This window comes from Centruroides vittatus, unplaced genomic scaffold (assembly GCF_030686945.1).
Source record: "Centruroides vittatus isolate TY-2023 unplaced genomic scaffold, ASM3068694v2 contig_1110, whole genome shotgun sequence".
Taxonomy (NCBI): Eukaryota; Metazoa; Arthropoda; class Arachnida; order Scorpiones; family Buthidae; genus Centruroides; species Centruroides vittatus.
Window position 1 is genome coordinate 9,010 of NW_027120712.1, and position 24,142 is coordinate 33,151.

The 24,142-nt window shown below is 33.2% G+C and overlaps 2 protein-coding genes and 1 long non-coding RNA gene across 3 annotated transcripts in view; 1 reads left to right on the forward strand and 2 right to left on the reverse strand.

Annotated features, from left to right (window-relative positions):
• Positions 1 to 6,264: 6,264 nt before the first annotated feature.
• LOC136976268 (uncharacterized) overlaps positions 6,265 to 24,142 on the forward strand; it is a 122,214-nt gene continuing 104,336 nt past the window's right edge. Inside the window, exon 1 of the mRNA XM_067271494.1 lies at positions 6,265 to 6,292. The gene's annotated coding sequence lies outside the window, so the exon portion shown is untranslated. The remainder of the gene's footprint in view (positions 6,293 to 24,142) is intronic.
• Positions 11,532 to 12,064, reverse strand: LOC136976218 (uncharacterized). Its single transcript, XR_010880895.1, has 3 exons — positions 11,889 to 12,064; positions 11,687 to 11,814; positions 11,532 to 11,607 (listed from the first exon to the last, which is right to left on the reverse strand). It is a non-coding gene; the product is annotated as an uncharacterized lncRNA (long non-coding RNA).
• On the reverse strand, positions 12,414 to 13,276 carry LOC136976372 (uncharacterized). The gene is made up of 4 exons (XM_067271622.1): positions 13,203 to 13,276; positions 12,942 to 13,149; positions 12,621 to 12,872; positions 12,414 to 12,553 (listed from the first exon to the last, which is right to left on the reverse strand). Exons 1-4 carry the CDS (start codon positions 13,252 to 13,254, stop codon positions 12,550 to 12,552), a joined length of 516 nt encoding a protein of 171 aa, XP_067127723.1. The 5' UTR covers positions 13,255 to 13,276; the 3' UTR covers positions 12,414 to 12,549.

The following is a 24,142-nucleotide window of genomic DNA, read 5'->3' on the forward strand; positions in this document are numbered from 1 at the left end:
TCTTGGAAGTCTGTTAATTAAATTTGACAGGTAAATTGCTTCACTGCACAAAGAGCTAGTGGCGCCACACTGAATACAAAAATACAATGCGGTAGTGGTTCATGTGCGATTATTTTAGCTTAGCAGTTATTAATATATGTAAATAATTCGATTTAATACAAAATATCATACGCTGTAAAATAAAACAGAGCTAGTTCATCATTACTAACTTACTAACTGCCCGTTCAACCATTCCTACATTGCAATTTTGTTATGCAGGAATGCCCTTATGTTTTATGCAGAGAAGCCTTTACTCGTTGTATTTGACAGTCCGTTCCTGAATCCTACTTCGGATATTTCAGAATATATCGAAAGCTAATGATACGTATTTTTTTCATGTTCTATAAGATTATAATTGACATTGTTTTCCCATTTTCTTTACGAGGTAAAATTAGAATTGTCTTCTCTGATAGAAGGGCTGGAGGGGAAATGCATTCGTGCCATCTTTAGTGATGTCCGATAATATACTTTGGCAAAAAGTTTACAGTGATTGCACTATTACTTTTGAAGTCATTAAACGGAGTGAGGATGTTGCTAATGTGCTGTATTTAATTTCATATTTTCTTAAATTTATAGATTTTCAGTTTTACTGGTGCTAAAACTGCCATTATCTGATCAAAATTAGAAATACAATGATTCAAGATCTGAAAAATTTTTAAGTAACTGCTTGTCCCACATATATAGGGTCATTTCTTTCTATCCGATCTTCTCATTGCAGACACGATTGAATACTCAATGAGTATCGAATAAAGTCTTTCTTAATATCTGCTGGTATTTTCTTGTTCTCTGCAAAATAGATGCAAAGACCAGTTCATTTCCCATTTTGTACGATTTCGATTTTTAGGAAATAGTAACCGAAACTACCGAAATGACTACTTACGTAATCCCATATAGTATTTAAATAGTAGTATACATTGTATTGAAATAAAAGTTTCGTAGAAAAACATATTAAAATAAAAACTTTAAATTTTGATTCTACACAGGGGGTTGTAATTAAACTGACCATATTCAAACCTCTCTAGAACCTGTTCTGCTTATCAGAATTTGAGATGAAACTTGGTATATACGTTATAAAGACACTGGAAATAGATTTCTGCAATAAAACATATTCAAAATTCGACCATCAGGTGAACCTTTGGCGCCTAAAGTAGGTTGAAAACATAATCAAAATCTCGTTCTTTGACATGGGCTCCATTCGCAATGGTTTAAATGTCAATATTCTTGCAGTACAGCTACTGTATTGCTGCCGTTCGATAAAACAGTTTTACCAGCAATGCTGTCTTTCATTTATAAGGGCACGATTAACATTAACATAATCGTTATCAGGCTTTGAATGCATTCCTTCTTAGTAGGTCTGCCTACTTTGCATAAGTATTTATAAAAAGCGTCATTTGGCCGTGATTCTTTTATTGCAGAAATCTCTTTCCCATTGTTTATGTAACGAAAATACCAAGTTTTATCAAAATTCGATAAGCAGAACGGGCTCTACGGGGGACTGAATAGGATCAGACCCCCGTAGAGCTGTTATTACCACCCTGCATATTCAAAAATTAATTTGTAATTTATAAATTAATGAATTCATTTATATCTCTTTTCTCTGTGTCGGTATTGATGGGCCTTAATTGTCTTATAACCATTATTTTTATTATTTTATATAGAAAATTACGGAAAGCGAAATGTAACGGAAACATTTCCAGTTTATCAATATATATTGAAAAAAAAATGTAAGCAGTGTTCAATTAAATATTAGTGAATTAAAACATTTTGTAAGTTTTAATATACTATAATTACTTTCAGTTATTCAGTTATCTGTTTAATCTGTCTGCGAAGTGCAGCTGCCATAGGGGCGATTAAAACAATGTCAGCAGCATAGGTAATCGAGTGTATAGTTTGGTTGTTAATTTGAAAACCATCCTCCTCTCTTACAAAACATCCATTTAAATCAAATAGATAGAAATTGAAAAGATATGAAGATAATGGGTCTGCCTGTAACAACCCTCTATAAGTAACAAAACGTGACCAGAAGGTATTACCTTGTTTAATTATAGTCTCATATCTTCCAAACAAAATGCCTATCATATTTATCAAGCGGTCACATGCTTTATAAGTTTTTAGTTTTCTCTGTAACTCATTTATATTAATCAAATCGTAAGCTTTTACCAAGTCCAAAAATAGAGCAAAAACTTTTCGTCTTTTCTTAAGTAATTGTATTTGAATTTACGATAATAAAACGAACAGTGCTGTTTGGGTTACCCCGTTTTCCATAAAGGCATATTGTGTAGCATTCCTATAATTGTTTGAGGCAGTCCAAATGTTAAATTTGTCGGCTAAAATAGATGTGAATATTTTGCGAAAGCTAGACAGAAGAGCAATTGGTCTGTAGTTAGACGGCTCATCCCTATCACCTTGTTTGTGTATCATTGTAAAAATTACTTCATTGCATGTATCCGGGATAATACTTTGATTATAAAATATGTTGAATTGCCTAAACAAGTAGTTAGATAGCTCCAAGGGAAGTATTTTTATCAGTGAATTAGGTATCATATCAGCGCCGGGTGTTCATTTATCTTTTAATTTTTTAATGCGTTCTTGAACTTCTTCAACCATAAATATCTGATCATGACTTACTGATTGCATTATGTTAACTTCCGTTTGTGTTTGTCTGTAGTCAGCCAAGTAATATTCTGAAAATTCGCTAAAGTATTTGATCCAATTTTCGAAATCTACTCTCCTTTGTGTACCATATCCTGACTTCGCTTTACGAAATTTGTTAACTGTTGATCAAAAAACTCTCGAGTCTCTAGATTCTATTAATTTCTTGCTTATGTTGGAATAATATAGTTTCTTTTTTGCTTGGATTAATTTGTTATAAATTTTTTTATTTTGTAAATACTCCATTAAGGATTCTTCTGAATTTGTTTTTCTAAACAACTTAAGGCTCTTTTGTTTTTTGATCTTATGACTGTAACAGGTACTATCGGACCATGCGCTTTTGTATACACGCTTGTAGAATCTTGGCTGTTTTTAAATCTAAACTCCTCTAATTTCGTTGTAAGGTTTAAATAGTTATGTTTTGGCATATTCTCTTTCTCTCGAGTTAACATTTCGTTAATAATTACATCAATTTCTTTTAAAAATTTCTATTTGTTGTAAAAGGTTCTATTATCAATATTTAGTTTATGAAATCGCTCATCAGCCTTCTTTGTTTGTCTTTTTTCTTTGTAATATTCCAACTCAACTGTACAGGAAAATGATCCGACATATCGTTTTCTAACACTGTAAGAGATTTGTAGTAGTCCAGCATAAGTTCCGAACAGATAATATAATCAATGAATGATTTGCCATTAGGGAAAACAAAAGCATATTCAGCAGGGATGAATATACATTTATCCTACCATTTATCGTACCATTTAAGACTATTAATTGATTATTCTGGACAAATTCTAAAAGAGCTTCACCTCCTATGTTTGATAGTTTATCATTAGATGATCTCATATTACTTATATTATCAAAAATCTGTGAAAACACAGTATCAATATTCTCGCCTATGCGAGCATTAAAGTCACCTCCAAGTAGCCATAACCGAACTATCGTGGACCATTTTTCTACATAAATTTGAGCTTCGTGTAGAACAGATTTCTTCTCTATGGACGGTGCGAGATAAAATAAAATTAATCCCAAATAAGAGTTACACCAAATTGTTTTAAAATTGTTGTTTAGTTTTATTATCACCGCTATAAAGCAATCTGATATATTGTAAAAAAAAATGTCCCCAGACTCTTTTTAATTAACAACAGTATTCCTCGTAAGGGGCGACCAAATCTGCTTATTCGTTGAGCGTTACTAACAATTATACTGTTTTCTTGTTCTAAAAAATTCCTATGCGCATCGCTCAACTATGTCGACCATGTTTCTGTAAAACCAATTATGATATTTGATTTTGTAAGTTTTCTAAGGGGGTTTTATGTAATCTTCCACTAAGACCCTGGATGTTCCAAAAACTCGCCAGGAGCCTATTATTATCACTGTCTGACATTATCTTATCACTAATTCTCACTTCGTCTTCAATCCCAACCGAAGTGATATTGTTACTATTTTTGCTATTTTTGATATAATGTAACACGGATTCATATAACACGGAACGTATCTACCGTGTTATAGGGGTCTACTGTAATTGTTTAGTTTTGAAATAAAATTGACCTATGTTTGCAGTCAGTATTGAAAAGTGCACGTTGGTGCAAGATGGTGGGGACAAAGTGATATTTTATAGAAATCTTGTTTTGTTTTATAGTTTTTCACAACCTTATCTGATTTCGTTTTTTGCCTATATCCAAAAAATGGTTCAATTGTATGGTTCAATTTATATGGATTATTCCCAAAAAAATATACGTGATTTGAAAATGTTGTCAAATTACTCTAAAATCGATTAACTTTATGGAAGAAAATCTTTCAAACAGCCGTAGCCCCTAAACTGCACACGTGCCAGGCTGTGATTGGCTCGTGTATTTAAGTGACTCGTACAACACAGATTCAATTAAGAAAGAAATATAATTTCTTGTAAGACTATACATTTACACGAGTCTTTCTCCTTCAGTCCCTTCACACACTATTCAGAGGCAATAACAAGTCTTCGGCGGAACTGACCTTTTATTGTAGGCTACTGTTCTACCATCCAATGTAAAACAGTTATAGAGTCCTCTAGTGGTAGCATACGTATTCTTAAAAAATAATAATAAAATAATAATCTGAATAGTGTGTGAAGGGACTGAAGGAGAAAGACTCGTGTAAATGTATAGTCTTACAAGAAGTTATATTTCTTTCTTAATTGTGAATTCGTCCCAGCAAATATTTAATGTAACACGGATTCATATAACACGGAACGTATCTACCGTGTTATAGGGGTCTACTGTAATTGTTTAGTTTTGAAATAAAATTGACCTATGTTTGCAGTCAGTATTGAAAAGTGCACGTTGGTGCAAGATGGTGGGGGCAAGATGGGATACTCCGTCTTGCTCCAGGTTGACCATGAATATGGCCAATGAATCCAGAAGTATTTTCGGAGGCAGACTTTATTGCTGCAGAGACGACAAACAGGCCCCTTCAACGGCAAGACACACCAGGATGCTCGTTTTGGGACAACCAAAACCATGAATGTGGAGGTGTGCATAATCTGGATGCAGAAACGGTCACTGATTACACCACTACAAGTAGGTCTACTCATTTAGTTTTTACTCAAGTCTCTCCCATAGAAATATGCCAATTCCACATGTTGGAACCAAGAAAAAAATTCGAAAATAGCAGAAGGAGAAGGAAAACAGCAATCCTAACAGATACACTGTACAAGCAGCAGCTGATGAAACAACAGAAACCATCAACAGCAGTTTCGGCACCCCTAGGAAAACGGTCCTTGTTTACCGAAAGAAATTCCGTAAAATCAAAAGTTAAAATCAAAAGTCAAATCCAGAGCATCAGCAAGGGTAGGCCTAACAAGAAACAAACGACAAATGACCCAGAATGTCATTATTGTGAAGGGTTAGAATCTGCATCTACAGTTGGGCTAAATGTAGTCGTTGTGATAAACGGGCACACTGTTTTTGTGCCAATATTAAAGAAAACGACAGTTTAACCATTTAATTTGTATATAAAAATGATATCCCAATCTTACCCCATGGGTGGGGCAAGATGGTGCATTTACATGTAGTCTAATTTTAAAATACTAAATTTTCTTGTTTTTAAAAACGTTTTTAAAAAATTAAATTATATATTATATATTATCAAATGTTATAGTTGCTGAGAATAAAAAAATTATCGTTCTCATCAAAGTGGCTGCCATCTTATAACTTTTCAAACTTTAAAGTCCTCATTTTGCCCCATTTTCCCCTACTCCCGGCTCAAATTAGGGATTTTTTTCACTTTTGGTAACAGAAATAAGATCATATAAAACAAAATGTTATGTATTTTCTTATCATAAGATAACTAAAAACTGGCCATTTACTTGCAAACATTATACTTCCAGGAAATTCGACAATAATTTTCCTTACATTATTTACAGTATTTCGCATATTTAAAATTTATTTAGGCAGATGAATCGGATAACAGTATTTTGCAAAGACAATCAACAGATCCATTTCTCAAAATCTATTTTGTGTGGAAATAGCGACAGAATAAAATCCATGCTAGATCCTTATTCAAACAAAACATCAGTCTTTCTTTATTTACCATACTCCTCGGATATTTTGCGACAAATCAACGAGTGAGTTTCTGTAATTATCTTTTAAATAATTACGTTGATCATATTCTGTCCACATTCATATTCTTCATTTAGCTTTAATAACAATTATCATCTACTTAAAATGATATACAGTAGTTCTAATTACAGGTTCTCGCTAATCGCATTTTATATTTATAGGTATCTGGTAAAAGGACAAACAACCGTAACATCGATGAAAAATGCAGTGGACATACTCTACGTAAACAAGCGATTACACATAAGTTATTTAAATAAAATCGCCGTAGACTTCATGACTGATTCTTCAAGAATTGAGGACATCTGTTATGTATATGATTTTGCATGTCAACTGGACAATAAGAGAATAAAATATCTCTGCTGGAATAAATTCAATTCGGTATGGCATGAAATTTTTTAATCCGACGAATGGCTAAACTGTGAAGCAACAACCATTCATACACTCGTTCGTAGGCCAGTAAATAGACATATAGACGAAACAGACATCTTTACAGTAATTTTATTATGGGCCAAGGAAAGAGTTTATAATGAAAAATCTCTGAGGCAAGTCATGGAACAATTCCTTTCGTACATACGATTTCTGACAATGCCAGAATGGTTTCTGGAATCTCAAGTGTTCGTCGAATCGATCTTAACGGACGTAGAAAGAAATGCAATAAGATGCTACTTGCAAAATAAAGATTTCGAGGAGACATGGTTTATTCCGGACAGTATTTGTGACATTACATGCCCGAGAAAACACGAATTACTCTCGTCCTGGTTCTCTTATGTGAATCGAAGCGTATACTTTATTAACAGAATAAGGAAAATGAATACAAATATTCGATTTATATGTGATATAGTTGTTAAGGAAGATTGCTTTATTAACAGATTTCGCCTTCCTTTAACACATTGCAGGGAAGAAGGTATAATTGCATATTTAAGTTATTTTATTAACTCAATGCCAAGGATTAATATACGTTTTTCATTGACATGTAATAAGAACGGATACATGTCTTTGTATTATCCTTTACGGATTTTAAAGTTTTCATTCTGTCGGTTCATTGTTAGAATTGCAAAGGAACACATCATTGAAGAAAATGAAATAAGAATTAGTCGCTTGGCAAATTATCACAATTCAGTGGAAGGAATTCGACGTTTTAAACGTTTGAAACCTGAATTGGAATTGCAAGATAAATTTGATTACATCTACTTCGATGTGGTACCCTACTTTTGAAGATGAATACACAAATTATTTTTTCGTTTTTATTATATAATGTTAATTTCGTAATATTTAAAAATTATTCATTTTAATTTAGAATAATTAAGATTAATTTCCTGAAGACAAAGTCCTTCCCAAAACAAGGGACCACCATTTATTGTGTTCCAGACATTACATTTTTGGCGACTGACCTTTCCTTTTAGGCTATCGGCAGCCAAACAATCCTTTGTATTTTTAATTAGATATATCTAATTAAAAATATAAACATTTTCAAAAAGACAGGAACTGGTAAAGTACGGACGTCTTCTATTCTCCATCATACCTTCTTGGGGTTGTTTCGGCTTTTATCTACAACCTACAAGTAGCCTAAAAGGAAAGGTCACTCACTAAAAGTGTAATGTCTGGAATACAATAAATGATGGTTTCTTGTTTTGGGAAGGACTTTGTCTTCAGGAAATTAATCATAATTATCGCCATCGGACGAAGATTTACAAATAGAATAATTAAATTTAATTTTAACTATCGAAGTTTCTCGATTTATTTAGATTTTAACTTTTGGCTGTATCAGCTCTGTAGACACTAAGAGAACATATACTTTACAGGTCCATTGTTGGTTAAGCCGAGCTCACAATTGGGGGCCAGTAGAATGAAGATTTGACTGATTTAAGATTTTAATGATTTTACTCGTTATTAGCATTTACCGATACAATTGTTTAAAGTAAAACTTATCGTTACTCTCAAAATTATGCACTTTAACATTTTGTAATCTATATATATATATATAAGCTTATATATATATAAATAAGAATATTTTCTTATTTGGATGTTTGTTCGCTATACACTTGCTAGGCAGTTTGACCCATTGCCACGAAACTCGGCACATAAGCTTATATACCCCAAACTTAGATAATGCCGTACATCTCATTTTATAATATTAATTGGATTTCTATAAATCAATTAATTTCTATCAACATTAGATTTGCTAATTTACATGTAGCGCCATCTATTGAAAGAAAATTTAACAAAACAATAAACTCGATATTATTTATATTAAAAAAATATATAATTCTAAAATATATATATTATATTTTTAAAAATTATACCCCTTCGTTGTAAGAATTATATTAAGTTGATTATTTTGTTAACTTCTTTGCCAATAGATGACGCTACGAGTGACTTAAAAATCGAATGTAAATAAGAATTAATTCATGTATAATAATGAAATCGATATTTCAGTTCAATCGATCGATCAGATCGATGTAAATTGATCGATTTATAATAATGCAATCGATGCTATCAGATGAGCTCAACGATGCCTGGACAAAAAATAACAACAAAGATTAAGATTATTAGATTATCTCGTACTTCTAACTCTTCTATTATGTCACATTATAGTAATACACAAAATAACACCTTTTACTTATAGCTGAGATAATTTTAATTAGAAAACTAACGTTTTCGGCTTACTCAATAAGCCATCTTCAGGATCTAACATTCGAAAAAAAAAAGGTCGGGAAAGGCTCCAACGCAACAGTACTTTCGCAATACGCGCAGACCCAAGGCTCTGTAATTAAATGGGAGGAAGCGGATATTGTAAAACCCTTGAGCTCCCTAATGTTAGCAGGCACCGCAGAAAAAATTGAAATTTATAAAAGCAAGTTGGGAGAGGCATGCATAAATGCGAGGGACGCCGACAGCCTACCAACAGCTTGGAAATTCGTAGTTAAGAGATGTATGACGAACTCGTAGGCTTGTCTTAGCTTGTTTTGGCATCATTCCTCGATAATCTGCCACTCTTTTTAAAAAAGCATCACCAATGGAATCGTTTCCCACTATAACGATTTGATTGTATATTTATTTATTTATATTACTTTGTTCTTCCTTTTTTGTTTTTATTTATTTTTGTATATTTATTTACTTATATTACCATGTTCTTCTTTTTTTGTCCGTTGCTAACGGTTTGAATTTTTTCAAACATTTGTGTTCTGTTAATGGAACGATAATGTTCCTTTTTTCGAATGTTAGAACCTGAAGATGGCTTATTGAGTAAGCCGAAAACGTTAGTTTTCTAATTAAAATTATCTCAGCTATAAGTAAAAGGTGTTATTTTGTGTATTAAAATAATTATTGGCTGAGCTAGTATCTGCTTTACACATTATAGTATTTGATTTATAATTACAAAGGCTAACTTACATAAGGGTCAATCTAACACATTTTAAAAATTCTTTAAATTCGGTACAGTAAAGGAATAAAAGTATTTTAAAATGTGTTAGATCGGTCGCTGGGTGTGATGAATTCTTACTCAGATGTCCTTTGTAGTCATATAAATCAAATACTATAATACAACAAACATTAAAACGAAAACCATACAAAGAGTTTGGTTATTTTAACCTACCACATTTATCAGGATACTCGGATGGTACGAAATTGCACAGTTTCTTTGGTCAAGTAGACAGGAATTGAAAATATATCTTAAATTTTTCAGATATAATATTTTCTAATGTTAACTAAGAAACTGTACCATTCACAGCCCAATATCAAAAGGTAATCTGCCAACCGATCAAATTTCGAAAAGAACGGACCGAATATTCCAACTCTGTGCCCAGGAAAACCACTTATTAAACATATTTTGCTGGCTGGTAACCTCGTATTATGTAATTTCCCTATTCGAATGTCCCCTTACCGCTTGGTCCGATATGAAAAAGGGAGGGTTACTTGAAAGGGTGGAAGTTAATTCGGCCAAAAGTAGCTCCTCCCAGCAAAGAGGATGGTCAACGACTACTGAATAATACTGATTTATATTAAAATTTGAAAAGTGACTAGCGTTAGACAGATTGCAATGGCTCCACACGTAATCGAGTTGTAATATCCGAAAGACTTCATATGACTTGCTTAAATAATAAAAAATCTTGTAATGGGCCGTCCATAAATTACGTAAGGGCGATGCCGGTCATTCTAGACCCCCATCCACACCTGTGTAAGAAACCGTATTATTTTCTTTGATCTCCCCTTTCCTATGTTACGTAATATTTAGGCATGATTAAATTTTTTTTAACAAAAAATTCTTATGAAAACCTAAAAATCTTAATTATATATTTTGAACCTAATTAATATGTACTATTATTTATAAAGACTTTAATAAATTTTTATATTTTAAAATTTGTTCACATAAATTCGAAAAAGGCCGCAAAAAAACTGACAGATCGACTAGCTACTACACGTGTAAACAGAAACGTGAAGCGGGAAGCTGTGTTTCTGTAAGAAGCCGACTTCCAGGGACAATCAGTTAATTGCGCGTCAGTGATGATCTAGGGTCCATTCGTACGTGCGTGGTGGCAGAAGAGACAGAGACACTGTTTTTGTCAGATACTTATTTTACAGTAACATAAAATAAACACACACACACAACGTACAAAATAGTTTGCTTTAGGACAATCAGCTGTTCGGACGTCCTGGGGTCGATGTGGTTCTTTGATCGTCGATCGAAGGTGGCCCCGGGACAGTAGCGTTCACAAGTCTAAGGCACGGGAGATGAAATCTCCCCGTGCAACACACTTGTCAACGCAACTGAATAAAGATGAAAAAACACAAGCGTTTAAGTAGTAGCACAAATTGTGTGTGTTTGAACGCCAAAGAACTATTCTATTTAGCGAATGTAATGTTTGGGATAAACTGAACGCTTTGAAGTCAGTTCTCTAGATTTAAGTGCATTTAACCTTGAGATAAAATTTGTGCGATTGGAGCTAAGAACACCTGACCCAACTTCAGATTTTTTTAAAATTAGTTTTGCAACTCCCTTTCAAATATATTTCAAAATCACCACGTCACTTCTGTATCAAGTAAGAAAACGAACAGTTCTTTAACTGCTTTAGTGAGCAGTATAGCGTTGTGTGGAAAAAATTAAAACCCAGATGGCAAGATTCGATAACATACTACACTGTCGATGTTGTACTAAACTGTACTATTTAACACTGAATAACCATTCAGTTCACCATTCATAACTGTTTTATGAAACCTTTATTTTAACAAAAAACTACACAATTCTTAAGTCCACATTATCCATGCTTAGCTTTATAGTTGAAACTATAGGAATATATACCAGGACGTATTGGATCCGAAACTAAAGAAAAAAAAATTACTTGAAAAAGAAGGAAGGAGCTAGTCATGTTTATAATATGCAACAAATAAAAAGCTTATACCTGACATAAGCCTCGCCTGTTCCGTGTCATGCATGAAGAGTTCCCAATATTTTTGAAGTTCTGGATCATTATACTTACCACCGATGCTATGAACTACATCCTTTCCTTCATCACCAGAATATTCGAATCTGCAGGGAGATTAATTGTGGCCTATAGCAGATTTAGGACGGCGCTAATCAACATGATAGGCAAAACTTATTACCTGTATGCGGCATCTCGAGAAGCCGCAACTTTCATGACTTCAAGGAATTTCGACTGAGAAGGAACTTTTACCACTATCGATCGGGTCGCTTCCTTTTTTTCATCAAGCATTAATTGAAAGAGTACAGATTCTAGTTTCACATTAGGATCGAACTCGACGGAATATGAAGCTGGTTCTGGTCAGGGAAAAAAAAGGGAGCCATAAAAGTCAAATCGATTAAACTTATGAAAGAAAAAAAATGTTCTAAGCAGACTTGCTTCGACATTCTTCTTCCTCGCATTTAGTATATTTCAAGTCAATTAGTGTCTTGCCTGCCAAAATTGGCAACACAAAGTACGTTGTCATCATATTTCCAAATGACCCATCTTCGAGTTGCTTAGAGATCAAGTATTTGATCGCGTTTTCTATTTCTTCAGTCATCACGTCATCTGTAGCAAGAGCCAACTGCAAGAAAAAAAAAATTCTCGCGAATTTGTTGTTTCTTTCATAAATAAAAACACTTACCTGCACTGTTAAAGCAGTCAGATAGATATTTCCGAAGCTGCCGTCACTGCTTTGAAGTTCCTTTTGACTTCTTAATGTGTTGCTGGAATAACAGTGGTGTTTATGTTCCTCCTCTTGATAAAGCCATTCAATTGCTAACGCACTTAACACCTTCAAGTCAGCTGAAAAAAAATTATAAATTATATAATATGTTGCACTGTCAACGCTTAAAGCTGCAAGACATCTTACCATATCTCGGTTCCGGACCATCTCCGAGGTTCATAAATTTTATTAGGAGTATCGTTATAATTTCGGGCTTCAGAAACGTTAGCGTTACAGAATACAAGAGGGACTAACGGAGATACGAGTGCTTTATTTCTGATACGATTTATCATCAATTGAATGAAGTCTATGTTGTAGTAATATTTAGGATCACGGCAGGCAGCTACCATCGCGTTTATATTTAGAGCAATTTCTTCTACGAGCAGGGAGTTAATATTCCTGGTAGTAGTAAGTTTAGGATGTTAAAATTAAAAAAAAAAAAACACCCACTTTACTAGTAAAACATACCGAAATTGTAATAAGACAGCTAAATCTAATTCTTTTGCCATTAATTCCTTTTCATATTTATCAAATTCTTCTACAGTTAAGAAAAGGGCAGCGATTGCTCTCGCAGTATCTTTCCAACCACAATTTTGTTCTCTTTTTTTCAGCCAGTTACTCCCTTTTTCTAACGCTTCATGGATTCCCTCGATTTGTCGAATATCATCTCTGGAAACTAATTACACGATTATAAACAAATGCAAGATAATTAAATAATAATTATTTTACCTTTGCAATAAGCGACAGAACAGAGAATAAGAAGAATTAACTTTATCGCCATTGTATGACTATGAGAAATTACACTGTATTATCTTCTTATTTATAAGATTGCCTAACAAATTCGTCTAATACGAACACGCAGATAATTTGCATCTTTCCACCCTAATTCTATTCACTTTTATTTAATAATTTATTAAAACTTTAAAATAAATATAATTTATAGTTATTAATATTATTGATTTTCAGTTCCTTGTCTTATCAAAATGCAACCATACATTAACATTACTATGGATATTTATGCAAATCAAATGCTAAATGTTTATGTCGTTTAATTAATATATCTTTAAAATAGATTGATTTTCTAGATTTTCTTCTTTTAACCTTTAGCATAAAAATTTTTACGACAAGTTGCGTAACTTTCCCAGCTGTTATGAGATTTTATTTTAAAAATAACACTTATGTTATTAATCATAATAAATAAACAAGTGTGACGCCATCTGTTATGAGATTTTGTTATAAAAAGTTTTTATATTATTATTATAAAATGACATGCTTATACACAAGCTAATACGCTAAAATTTAAAAATAAGCAAAATAATTTAATTTATCACCTTGTGAAATTATATTCTTGTAGTGAAACTGAATACAGCCAAACCTCGATATAGCACTCTCCGAAATACATTCATCGTCGTAAAGCGCCAATGAATAGTTGTAGTCAGTTAGTATTATTTATTAAAGTACAAAGTACTGTACGTACATACTTGGTGTGGCGTTAAGCATGACCAAGATAGAATACAAAGAGATTCCAAAGACATGTGACAAAGTAGTGAATATACAATAGAGTGATATAAAATATAATAATAATACACAAAACTAACCTAAGCACTACAAAATACAGATAAAACAAAACAATACAAAATTTAATACATAACAACAAAACAATACGAGTTACAAAGACAAAACAAAATACATATGTAAATAATATAAAAACCGGAATTAAAGTATATACAGTAGACAGCAGTATGGCTGGTAGTTACATGTGATAAGATTAAGCCGTTACAAGTGACAGTTGGCAGTATTTCTTCGTTAGTCTGGAAAAGGCGAGAAAGATTTCCTTGTAGTAGGTCGGAGTGACGGCATGGCCAAGGGATGCCAAGGTTCTGTAATAGAATCCTAATCTCCAGTCGCTCTGCTTCAAGAATGGGACAGTCAAAAATGTAATGAGTACCGCTCATTACATTTTTGACTGTGGCATTGACCTCAACATGACAGAAAGGGCAGAGACGTGAAGAATGGTTGGTGAAGCGGGAGAGATAGGCGCTGAACTTTCCATGTCCAGTAAGAAACTGAGTTGTATGGTAGCTCGGCACAAACCAGTCAAGCTTCATAAAGTCATTTATGTTTGGTATATAGTTATAGGTAATGCAGGTGTTGTTACTGTTCCACATGTTATGCCAGGAAGAGAAGGTGTCCCTCCAGAGAAGCTGGCGTAAGGTGTGCTTGCTTAACTTATCGTAGATGACAGGGCCCGTGGTCGTTGTCCGTAGTGGCTGCTTTGGCAAGCTGGTCAGCACGCTCATTACCGAGAGTGCCCTGACGGACACATGTCCAGGTAATGGAGATGGTATTACCAGTGCTGTTGATGATGTTCCTGATCTCAGTGGCGATTGGGTGTAGATTATTGCTCTTGATTAAAGAGTAAGCGGATAAACCGTGATTATTTGGATGTAAGAAATAAGTGATGATTTGAATGTAACTGGAGAAATAGTTATTTGTAGACCAGAGGAGGGCCGTTTTAATGGCAAGGAGCTCTGCCTGGAAAACAGTGCATAAGTGCTGAGATGATACTGCTGGGACTCCTGGGAGTGTACTTCAACTTGATTGGTGTAGAGAACAAAACTGCAAACGACAGAGTAGTGGATTTTGGACCCGTCAGTAAAGATTTCCAAGTGGGGATTTGTGAAGTAGAGTCATCCAGGTTGTTGAGATCATTTTCACAGAGAAGCGCATTGGAGAATAGATATGGAGACTCATAATTGTAGCAGTTGATCAGACCGGCACTGGAATTAATTCCTTCCCCCGTTTGATGTTTTGTATCTTCCCGTTGAGCGGGATAATTAAATCGATGGGGGCTTCCTGGAGATGATTTGAATACTGCGATTTGAAGCAGTACGATAGCATTCAGTAATGAGCATAAGTGCCCGACGTTGAGATGAGATGAGTCTTCGTTTGACCTGGACTTTGTTGGATGCCCAGTCCTAGCTGCCGCAGGCATAAGTGACAATGGGAATATAAAATGAATAGTTGCAAGTAGTTCTTTCAACTATTGTTTCTGTTATATCTATTCAACTAATATAATTTCAACACAAACAGGGCCATTGACAGTGATAACAAGCCGTGAGATTAGGACCTATCGGGTGGATCCCTTTATATTTTCTGACTTGACGCTGTCGATTCATCATACTTTTTTCTTCTTTCATTAAAATTACAAATGGATTTCCTAGACTTTATAATTAAAATTTCATTATAAAATTCTGTTGTAGCCTATATAATCCTGGACTTAAAGGCTTCTGGTCCTGCCCGTATTTACGGACAGGGCCTTTAAGTCCAGAGTAGAGTAGAGTAGAGTAGGCCTACTTCACTCGTCACTCTTAAATTTAGAGCTTTATATAGTAATGAAGTCTAAACACAACTGTAATTGTCTGAGCTATTCTAGTTTAGCACTATACTCGATTTAGTGCCAATTTCAGAGGTAAATAGAAGCGATAAACAGAAGAATCGACATGTATTACTTCCAAATTTTTTATGCTATCTATATCGTACGTCGCGTGTGGTGTGATTTTTATTTTCTAAATGATTAAAAACATGATAAACAAATTTTATTTAAAAACATTTTTGTAAACATTGACAATTTCGAAATGAAAATACGTTATTTAATCCTGGTCATGATGATAATTAATGCGAAACACGCGACTCTAAGTCTCGTACAACGCATCACTTATCGTATACGAAGCACCATTATCATTAAAAAAAAATATATTGTTTTGTTAACTATTCAATTATTTATAATCATATAAGTTATTTTAATTCGATCTGTTACGACAAATCTATCGGCGCGTTAAAATTCAAGATGGCGGACAAGAACGAGGTAGACTTTTTAATGATACAGGTCAAGATTTATTCAATTCTTAAGAAGAATTATAGAAAATTAGATTAAAAAACAGATATTTCGAACAATTTGACAATAAAAGTAATAATAAATTAAGATTAAACTAATAAATTATAGTTGTACTTGACAATATAATAATGTATTGTTGTTTAGAAACTTCACGCATGTTTTTAATTAATTTTAACAGTAATGAAATGTACTGTCATTGGTTTATTTTAAGTTATGTTATCTGATATACCACTCGACCTTTCCTTAAGTTAAATTAACGTTATTTTAAGAATTAATTTATGGTCAATGATCGTTTTTGCCCTTCGACATACCGAGTTAAAAATAAACAAGAATTTATAAACTGTTTAAAATTAAAATAATAATGATAATAATACGTTATTCTCTATTCTTTATTTTATAATAAATATCTTTACATTTATGACACTTATTTATTGTTTAATTAAAATTAAAAAAAAAGTTCTAAAGGGTGAAATATATTTCAAGGATAGCAAGTAACGATGTTTATTTTAAAGTAAATTTTTTCTTTAGTTTATAAATAAAAAGTCTATAATATTTATCAAAGTGTTCTACAGTTTATCTGAAAATTTAACTCGTACTTAATTAATAAAAATGCTAAATTTTATATATATTTTAATTACTAAAAAGCTTAATAAATTATTTTAATAAATAATTTATAATGTATAAAGTGTCGCTAGCTGATTGTAGTATTTTATATTTCGAGGTTATTTGTTTAAAAAAAAATCGTTTACAATTTATATGCATGATAATATTCTTTGGTTGAGTTGATATATCTTTCCGTCGCCATGTTTACGACGCGCGCGTGTTTCACGAGACAGTATAGATCGCTCCGCAAACGCAAATAAAAATAATAAAAATATTACAGAAATTTAAAATTATTGGTTTAGTAAAAGGCCGTGTGTGTATACATAAGATATTGTAAAATATTTCACTTAATTTTCAGATAAATAGTTGCTAAGTTGTATGTATCGAAGTGTCATTGTACGCGTCAACGCAATGGCGTTAATATTTTAAAAAGAATTAATTCTAGAAATGCTTAGTTTATTATCATTCACATTTTATACTTTTTTACAGGTATTTTAGCTCCCTTTTACAATACAAATTAACGTAATGACATATAAAAAAGGTAGAAAGAGTACCTTTCGCGACGCGACGCGAAACGAAAGTAGTCTTATACTACGTTCGCACACAATCCTCGACTAACTTCGATCTCGATTTACCTACAATCTGGATTGTGACTGTCGCTATTCAAACGTCGTGCCGTTCGCACAGGTAATTCGCTTGAGAATAACCCGGCTATTGTAAGCGATGATAAAACTGGCATAACTACTCGGTAAGTCACAAACACCAATACACAAAATGGAAGTTTTGATTAGAAATAAATACTTTATCTTGCCATATATCTAATAATAGACAGATGTCATCGTCTCTCCAAACATCTTTTTTATTTCTTTGCCGATACCCCGACACGTGTTCTGTAGCCATGTTGTATTTTCTCACTCGCGTGGGATTGTGGGATCTCTCTTATGACTGGATCTAGTTTCAAGAACTCTCTCCAGTCAATCGCGATTGAACGTCGTTTCAGTCGAGATTGAAACGGTCGAGGGTGTTCGCACCAAGGCATAGTCGCTGACCTTGGTCACAATCTAGATTGAAATGCTCGGTGCGAACGGGGTATTATACCCCGTTCGCACCGAGCATTTCAATCTAGATTGTGACCAAGGTCAGCGACTATGCCTTGGTGCGAACACCCTCGACCGTTTCAATCTCGACTGAAACGACGTTCAATCGCGATTGACTGGAGAGAGTTCTTGAAACTAGATCCAGTCATAAGAGAGATCCCACAATCCCACGCGAGTGAGAAAATACAACATGGCTACAGAACACGTGTCGGGGTATCGGCAAAGAAATAAAAAAGATGTTTGGAGAGACGATGACATCTGTCTATTATTAGATATATGGCAAGATAAAGTATTTATTTCTAATCAAAACTTCCATTTTGTGTATTGGTGTTTGTGACTTACCGAGTAGTTATGCCAGTTTTATCATCGCTTACAATAGCCGGGTTATTCTCAAGCGAATTACCTGTGCGAACGGCACGACGTTTGAATAGCGACAGTCACAATCCAGATTGTAGGTAAATCGAGATCGAAGTTAGTCGAGGATTGTGTGCGAACGTAGTATTACTCTGTATCTTCTTTACACGTCACACTTAAACACTTAAAATTGTCCAAATGATAAATTTTTATGGAATATTTAAATTAATATAAAACTAAATATTTTTCTTCGTAATTAAATGTATATATACTGTATACAATCGAATTCTTGTTTATGAGTTAAGCTTCTTATATACAAATTATTTATATTTTAGTGGAAGAGGAGATGAACGTAAACAAGAATCAGCAAAATCCTGTTAAAATCCTGTTCGAATGAACTCGTGATGCTCGAAGGTTAAATTAATAAACCTTCAGTTTAATTTAAATCAAATATAGAAATTCACAAGACTATTAATTTATCGAATGAAGACGATTGACTAATTCATATTACATCTTGGTTCATTGATAAACTTCAGATTCTCATTTGTTACAACCTATTATCTGTGTGATAAAATTGCTGTTATAATTCCTATTTGTGTAATCTTATTCGATTCATATACAACTTTTTTAAGAGCTTACTTGACTCGTATATAGCTAAAGAGTAATGGAAAATACAGATCAAAAACCCATCCTTCAGCTATAGAAAACAATCCTCATACCGGTACTCCAATATCCAATATCACTTCCTAAGCCTTTTAAATTTCCGGTACTCCATACGAAAATTAACAACTAACTAACGTTTTCGATCGCCTCCGCGATCTTCGTCAGGTTTTATCGACGGTTTTGAAATAGAATGCAAAAAGAATTATTTCAAAATTCAAACGATCGAATCTCTCCCGCGTGCAATAATTGCGAATGATCTAACATGCAATTAATCTCCCTGATACCATCATAAAAATGCCTCTGTCCATCCATACGGGAATACTACACTATCCTGAGATGCTACCATTGCGGGTGCATTTCGGATACATACCGCCACGCATATGATAATACGTTGCCATCCTTGAAATTAATACATTTCCCCGATTTTGACGCCTTGTAAATCTCAAGGGTCTCCAAGGCCCTGATGCGGTCCGTGTCGAATGACGTTTTAACGAGGCTGGTTTTATCAAAATCTGCCTTTATCTCGGGGTCGGTGGCGTACATCGACAGGGCGGTGGTGTGTCTTTTTTTGGCAACGTCATATTTGTGTTCCGAGATCCTTCTTTGAACGGACCTCTTGGTAGATCCGATGTATATTAGGTCCCTTTGGGACCTGTGATCCCTTATCGGGACACTATATACCCCTGGTGCTCTTAGAAAATCCGGTTTGTCTTTGGCGTTCCTGAGTAGCGAATAGATCGATTGGGTTCTTGAGTACGCCAACTTGGTGCCCTTCTTCCGCGCTATTTCCTTGTATAGGTCCTGCATACCTCTGTTGTACTGGACCACCTTCAGCTATGGTTGATCCATTCCTCTAGCCTGAAAACTATCTTCCAGCTTTAGCTGAAAGTATAAATTATTGTTTATTGTAGCTCAAACTTCACTCAAATTGGAGGAAATTCAACCCACATTTCTCTACTACTGCTAGTTCCTATGTGAGGTGTCGCGGAGAGGAGGGAGCTAGGGATTTTTCCCTGGACTTAGAGAAAACTTTGTGGTCCATAGTGATACCATTATAAATTAACGTTATTTTTAGTAACAAAATATAAAATCTTTAAGACTGCTTTTTATTAATAAAATAACCAATTTAAGTACTTCATTTCTTCATACATACAAAACATACAAAAATAAAATAACGAAAAGGGCCTACTCTACGTCTCGGGCACTATACAAGCTCTCTTTGTAAAAGCATCCATATTTAATCCATTAGTGAATCTATTCTAGTGTAAATTTCGTACTATCTTTAACCAATTATCGTTGTTAACTTAATTTGAACCGGTTCATTTGTTAGAGCAAAGTCTAATCTTTGAGATTATTGTTCAGTAGTGAAATATATAACAATAAAATTCATGAAATTCACGAAAGAACACTTCTGATATTTACATTAATTGGCATATTTTTAACTCTTAAATAGATCATTTATGCATCATAAACGTTTTTAACATTAATTTAACGTTGTCGTAGAGGAAGTAAAATGATATTTTGGCCCATAAAATGTAAATATTTTGTAACTTAGTAGAAAATCGGAGGAATGAATCAGTTTCCTTTATATTGTGCAATACGTTCTACAAAACAAATACGTTATATAATTTTATTTAATAATTATTTAAAGTACGATTTATTTTGCATACTTAAGCCGTGTATGTACGGTACACATATTGCGCTAAGTAACTGTACACGAGATTTATCTTAACCGCGAGTAAACCACGTGACCAATGGGATTCGAACTTGTTTGCCTCAGGAATTGTCGAGATTCTCACGACCTTGGTGAAGATTATTCAACCGCTAGATATATTTAGAACAGTAGTTGTAAGTACTTTTTCCTCTTTATTATGTCTATCTTAAATTCATACATAAAATATTAAATTTTCTTTCGTATATTTTATTCTTCTCGATAGCTTCAGCCTTTTATTAGCGAAGATTTTGGTACAGGTTACTTTTTCGTTAACTTATTGCCTATATGTAAAGAAACTTCAATCAAATTCTGTTAAATTCTATGATTTTCTTTGTTTAATGAGTCTAGTCAGGCGGCGCAATGGACCAGAGCCCGATTGGTTACAATAATAAAATAAACGGAAATATAAACTTATCAACTTTACGGGATTCTATAAATAAATAACCTTTGCAAATCTTTGCACCGAGACTCGCTCCTTTACCGTCTTTGTGGTAAATCTTATCTAATTCTGTATGAATTGTAGTTTTATATTCCAGCTTCTAGTGATAATCTTTATATTATCTGGTCAAAATTACCTTATAAATCGAAGATTTATAAGGTAATTTTGTTAAAAGTTTCCAGATTATCAACGAAATAAACATACATTCTATAGTCAGTAACATTAGCGAGTCTGGATCCGAGTCCACGAAATTTCTGGATCGGAGGGACATTCCATAGTCCATAATTGATCCATTTACAGTCTATGAAGAAACTCGGAGAATTTATTTCTAAGTAAGAAGCAGCAAGTACGCAAAGCAATGACATAGTCCGTTTCACACGAAGCGAACTATGTCATTGCTTGTTATTTAGAAATTTGACTTTCTTCATGCTTTGTAAATAGATGGATTTCAAATTTATGAAATCCGTGAAAGGTTTAATAACTCTAAATAAAAATCATTTCAATTTTATAGTGGATAAATACGTTTAAGTATATTCATTAAAAATTCTTCCATGTTATTTTACATTGCTATAGGAAGTAGAATTGTTACACGAGTTGTATAGCAAGAGCTGCATAATAGGCCTATATAACAGTATCGAATGTTTTTAAAGGAGATAATTCAGTTTTTAAGTGAAAGAAATGTAATTTTCATTAAACTAAATTCACGTGTTTTTATATCAAATAAATCTTATCTAAATGCCCATTCTTTGTAAATATGGTAATAATTTTCCTGATTTCATAAACGGAAATAGCACTTGACGATAGTGTTTTATCTTTGAATCTAACACAAGTTTCATTTATCTACCGTAATTAATTCAGTTGTAAAGCGTAACATTAAATAAAAATATAAATTTCTTACATTATTGAGTAAAGGTGGAAAACAGTAAATTTTTACAAAAATCGTCCAATATTGACAAGTATATTTATGTTTTTATCAAATTTGTGCATCACTGATAAGTAATAAAGGTTATAAACGATAAAGATTAAACGAGTAATAATTTATAGACACATTACATAAAAGATAAAATGAGAATAATGTACGAAATATTTCTTTTTTTTTTTTTTATTTCTTCTTTTTTTTTGTGAGAAAAATGAAATTTTATTGAAGAAGGCTCGAGATAAATGATGCGGAACATAAAAATACAGTAAAATACAATGATAAAAAGAAATTTTCATATACAGTAAACCCCACTAATTCGGATTCTGCCAACTCAAATTCAGTATTATAACCTAATAAAGCTGAGTATAGAGCGGATTGTAATAAATTACTATACTGTATGTCCAGCGCTTATATGAGGCTCGGGGTAGAGCGGGCCTCTTTTTGCCATTTTTTTTTTTTCGAAATAAAATTATAGTAAAATAAAATTTCATTTTCCTGTAACAAAACGTAAATATTTTATATAGGCCCTATAGGTCTACTTCTCGTATATGCTTCACATAATGTATATAAACTATAACTTGCAGGCTACATTCAACCTATTGTTAAGTATCGATGTGGGCGCTATATCAAGTTTTGACTGTAACATATATATATTTATACACACACACAAGTGGGCGCACTTGCACGCATACACAGAATACCCCAAAAATCACTCAGCAGTGTATCTTTTAATCTATTCGTTTGGTTTTAAATTCTGGTAGAGGGCAAGGTTAAATCCGGATTTACCTATAACTTAAACAAGTTACAGCATAAAGTTCGATACTACATTTATAAGCATGAGGCCCTAAATTGTTAGGGCCACACGCTTTTAAATGTATCATCACATCCAAAAGAGGGAGGTCCTGTTATGTGTTATAACAATTTTAAATTCGGCCCTGGGTAAGGAATCATATTTATAACTGGTTGAACCTCAATATGAAGTCCTATTCCACAGTCTACAATCCCTGGTTTCAGATCTTTATACTAATACCGTGTTTTAAACCTTCGGCAATAATTTATAGAAAAAATTATGTACAAGTATCCTGATCACCCCTGCAACTAGAGTTCGGGTGTGTAGCATGAAGTTTACCTTGATTAAGAAGGCCAGTGTTGTATATAATACTAATTAATAATTAGTATAGTACAAAATTTGATCCACTTATCAATTTCAGGGTTTAATTAAACTGGAGAATGAAATTCGTAACATTTATACTTTGACTCAGAGGATCCTCGAATTTCGACATTAATTACTACTACTTATGATTTCACAATACAGTAGTAACATTGATATTTGTATCAATTATTAACTTCCTTGCTTTCTGTTTTCGTTTTGATAACAATATCTAAGCAATGAGTCAGAAATTCGTTAAATTTTGGATTGTATATCTCATAAATTATATAAGTTATGAAAGTAATTGAAATATTAGTGCTTGATTATCTCTGGGATGAATCGTAACTCGAAGAGATAACGAGCTTAGTAATTATTGCTTCAGAACCGATCTAGGATCCAATAATCAAATCTTTTATCGAATATTTCTATTCTTTTAAACATTATTAATGAGCAGTAGCGTAACTAGAACTGATATTAAGGGGATCCGAGTTATAATAGAACGTGTAAAACCTCCGTACCACTGTGGACTAATGATACCAATGAAAAATAAACTCTTAGATATTGTAGTTACGTGTGTATAAATGAATTTGTCGCATTCAATTTGATTTTTTCTTCATTTATTTATTTACAAAAGTAAGGGGAATTTCGAACTGTGAACCATTCTGGTTACGCTTAATGTAGTGGTTACTTTCAAGGTAAAAATAAGTAGGCCTACTTTAAAAGGAACGGGACGAAGGGAATGAGTAGTTTAATGTAAAATTTAAAGGAATAGAACAATAGAATTCGTGCTAACAGCGCAAATTCTGTTCTTTAAAGCACTCCATCATCATTA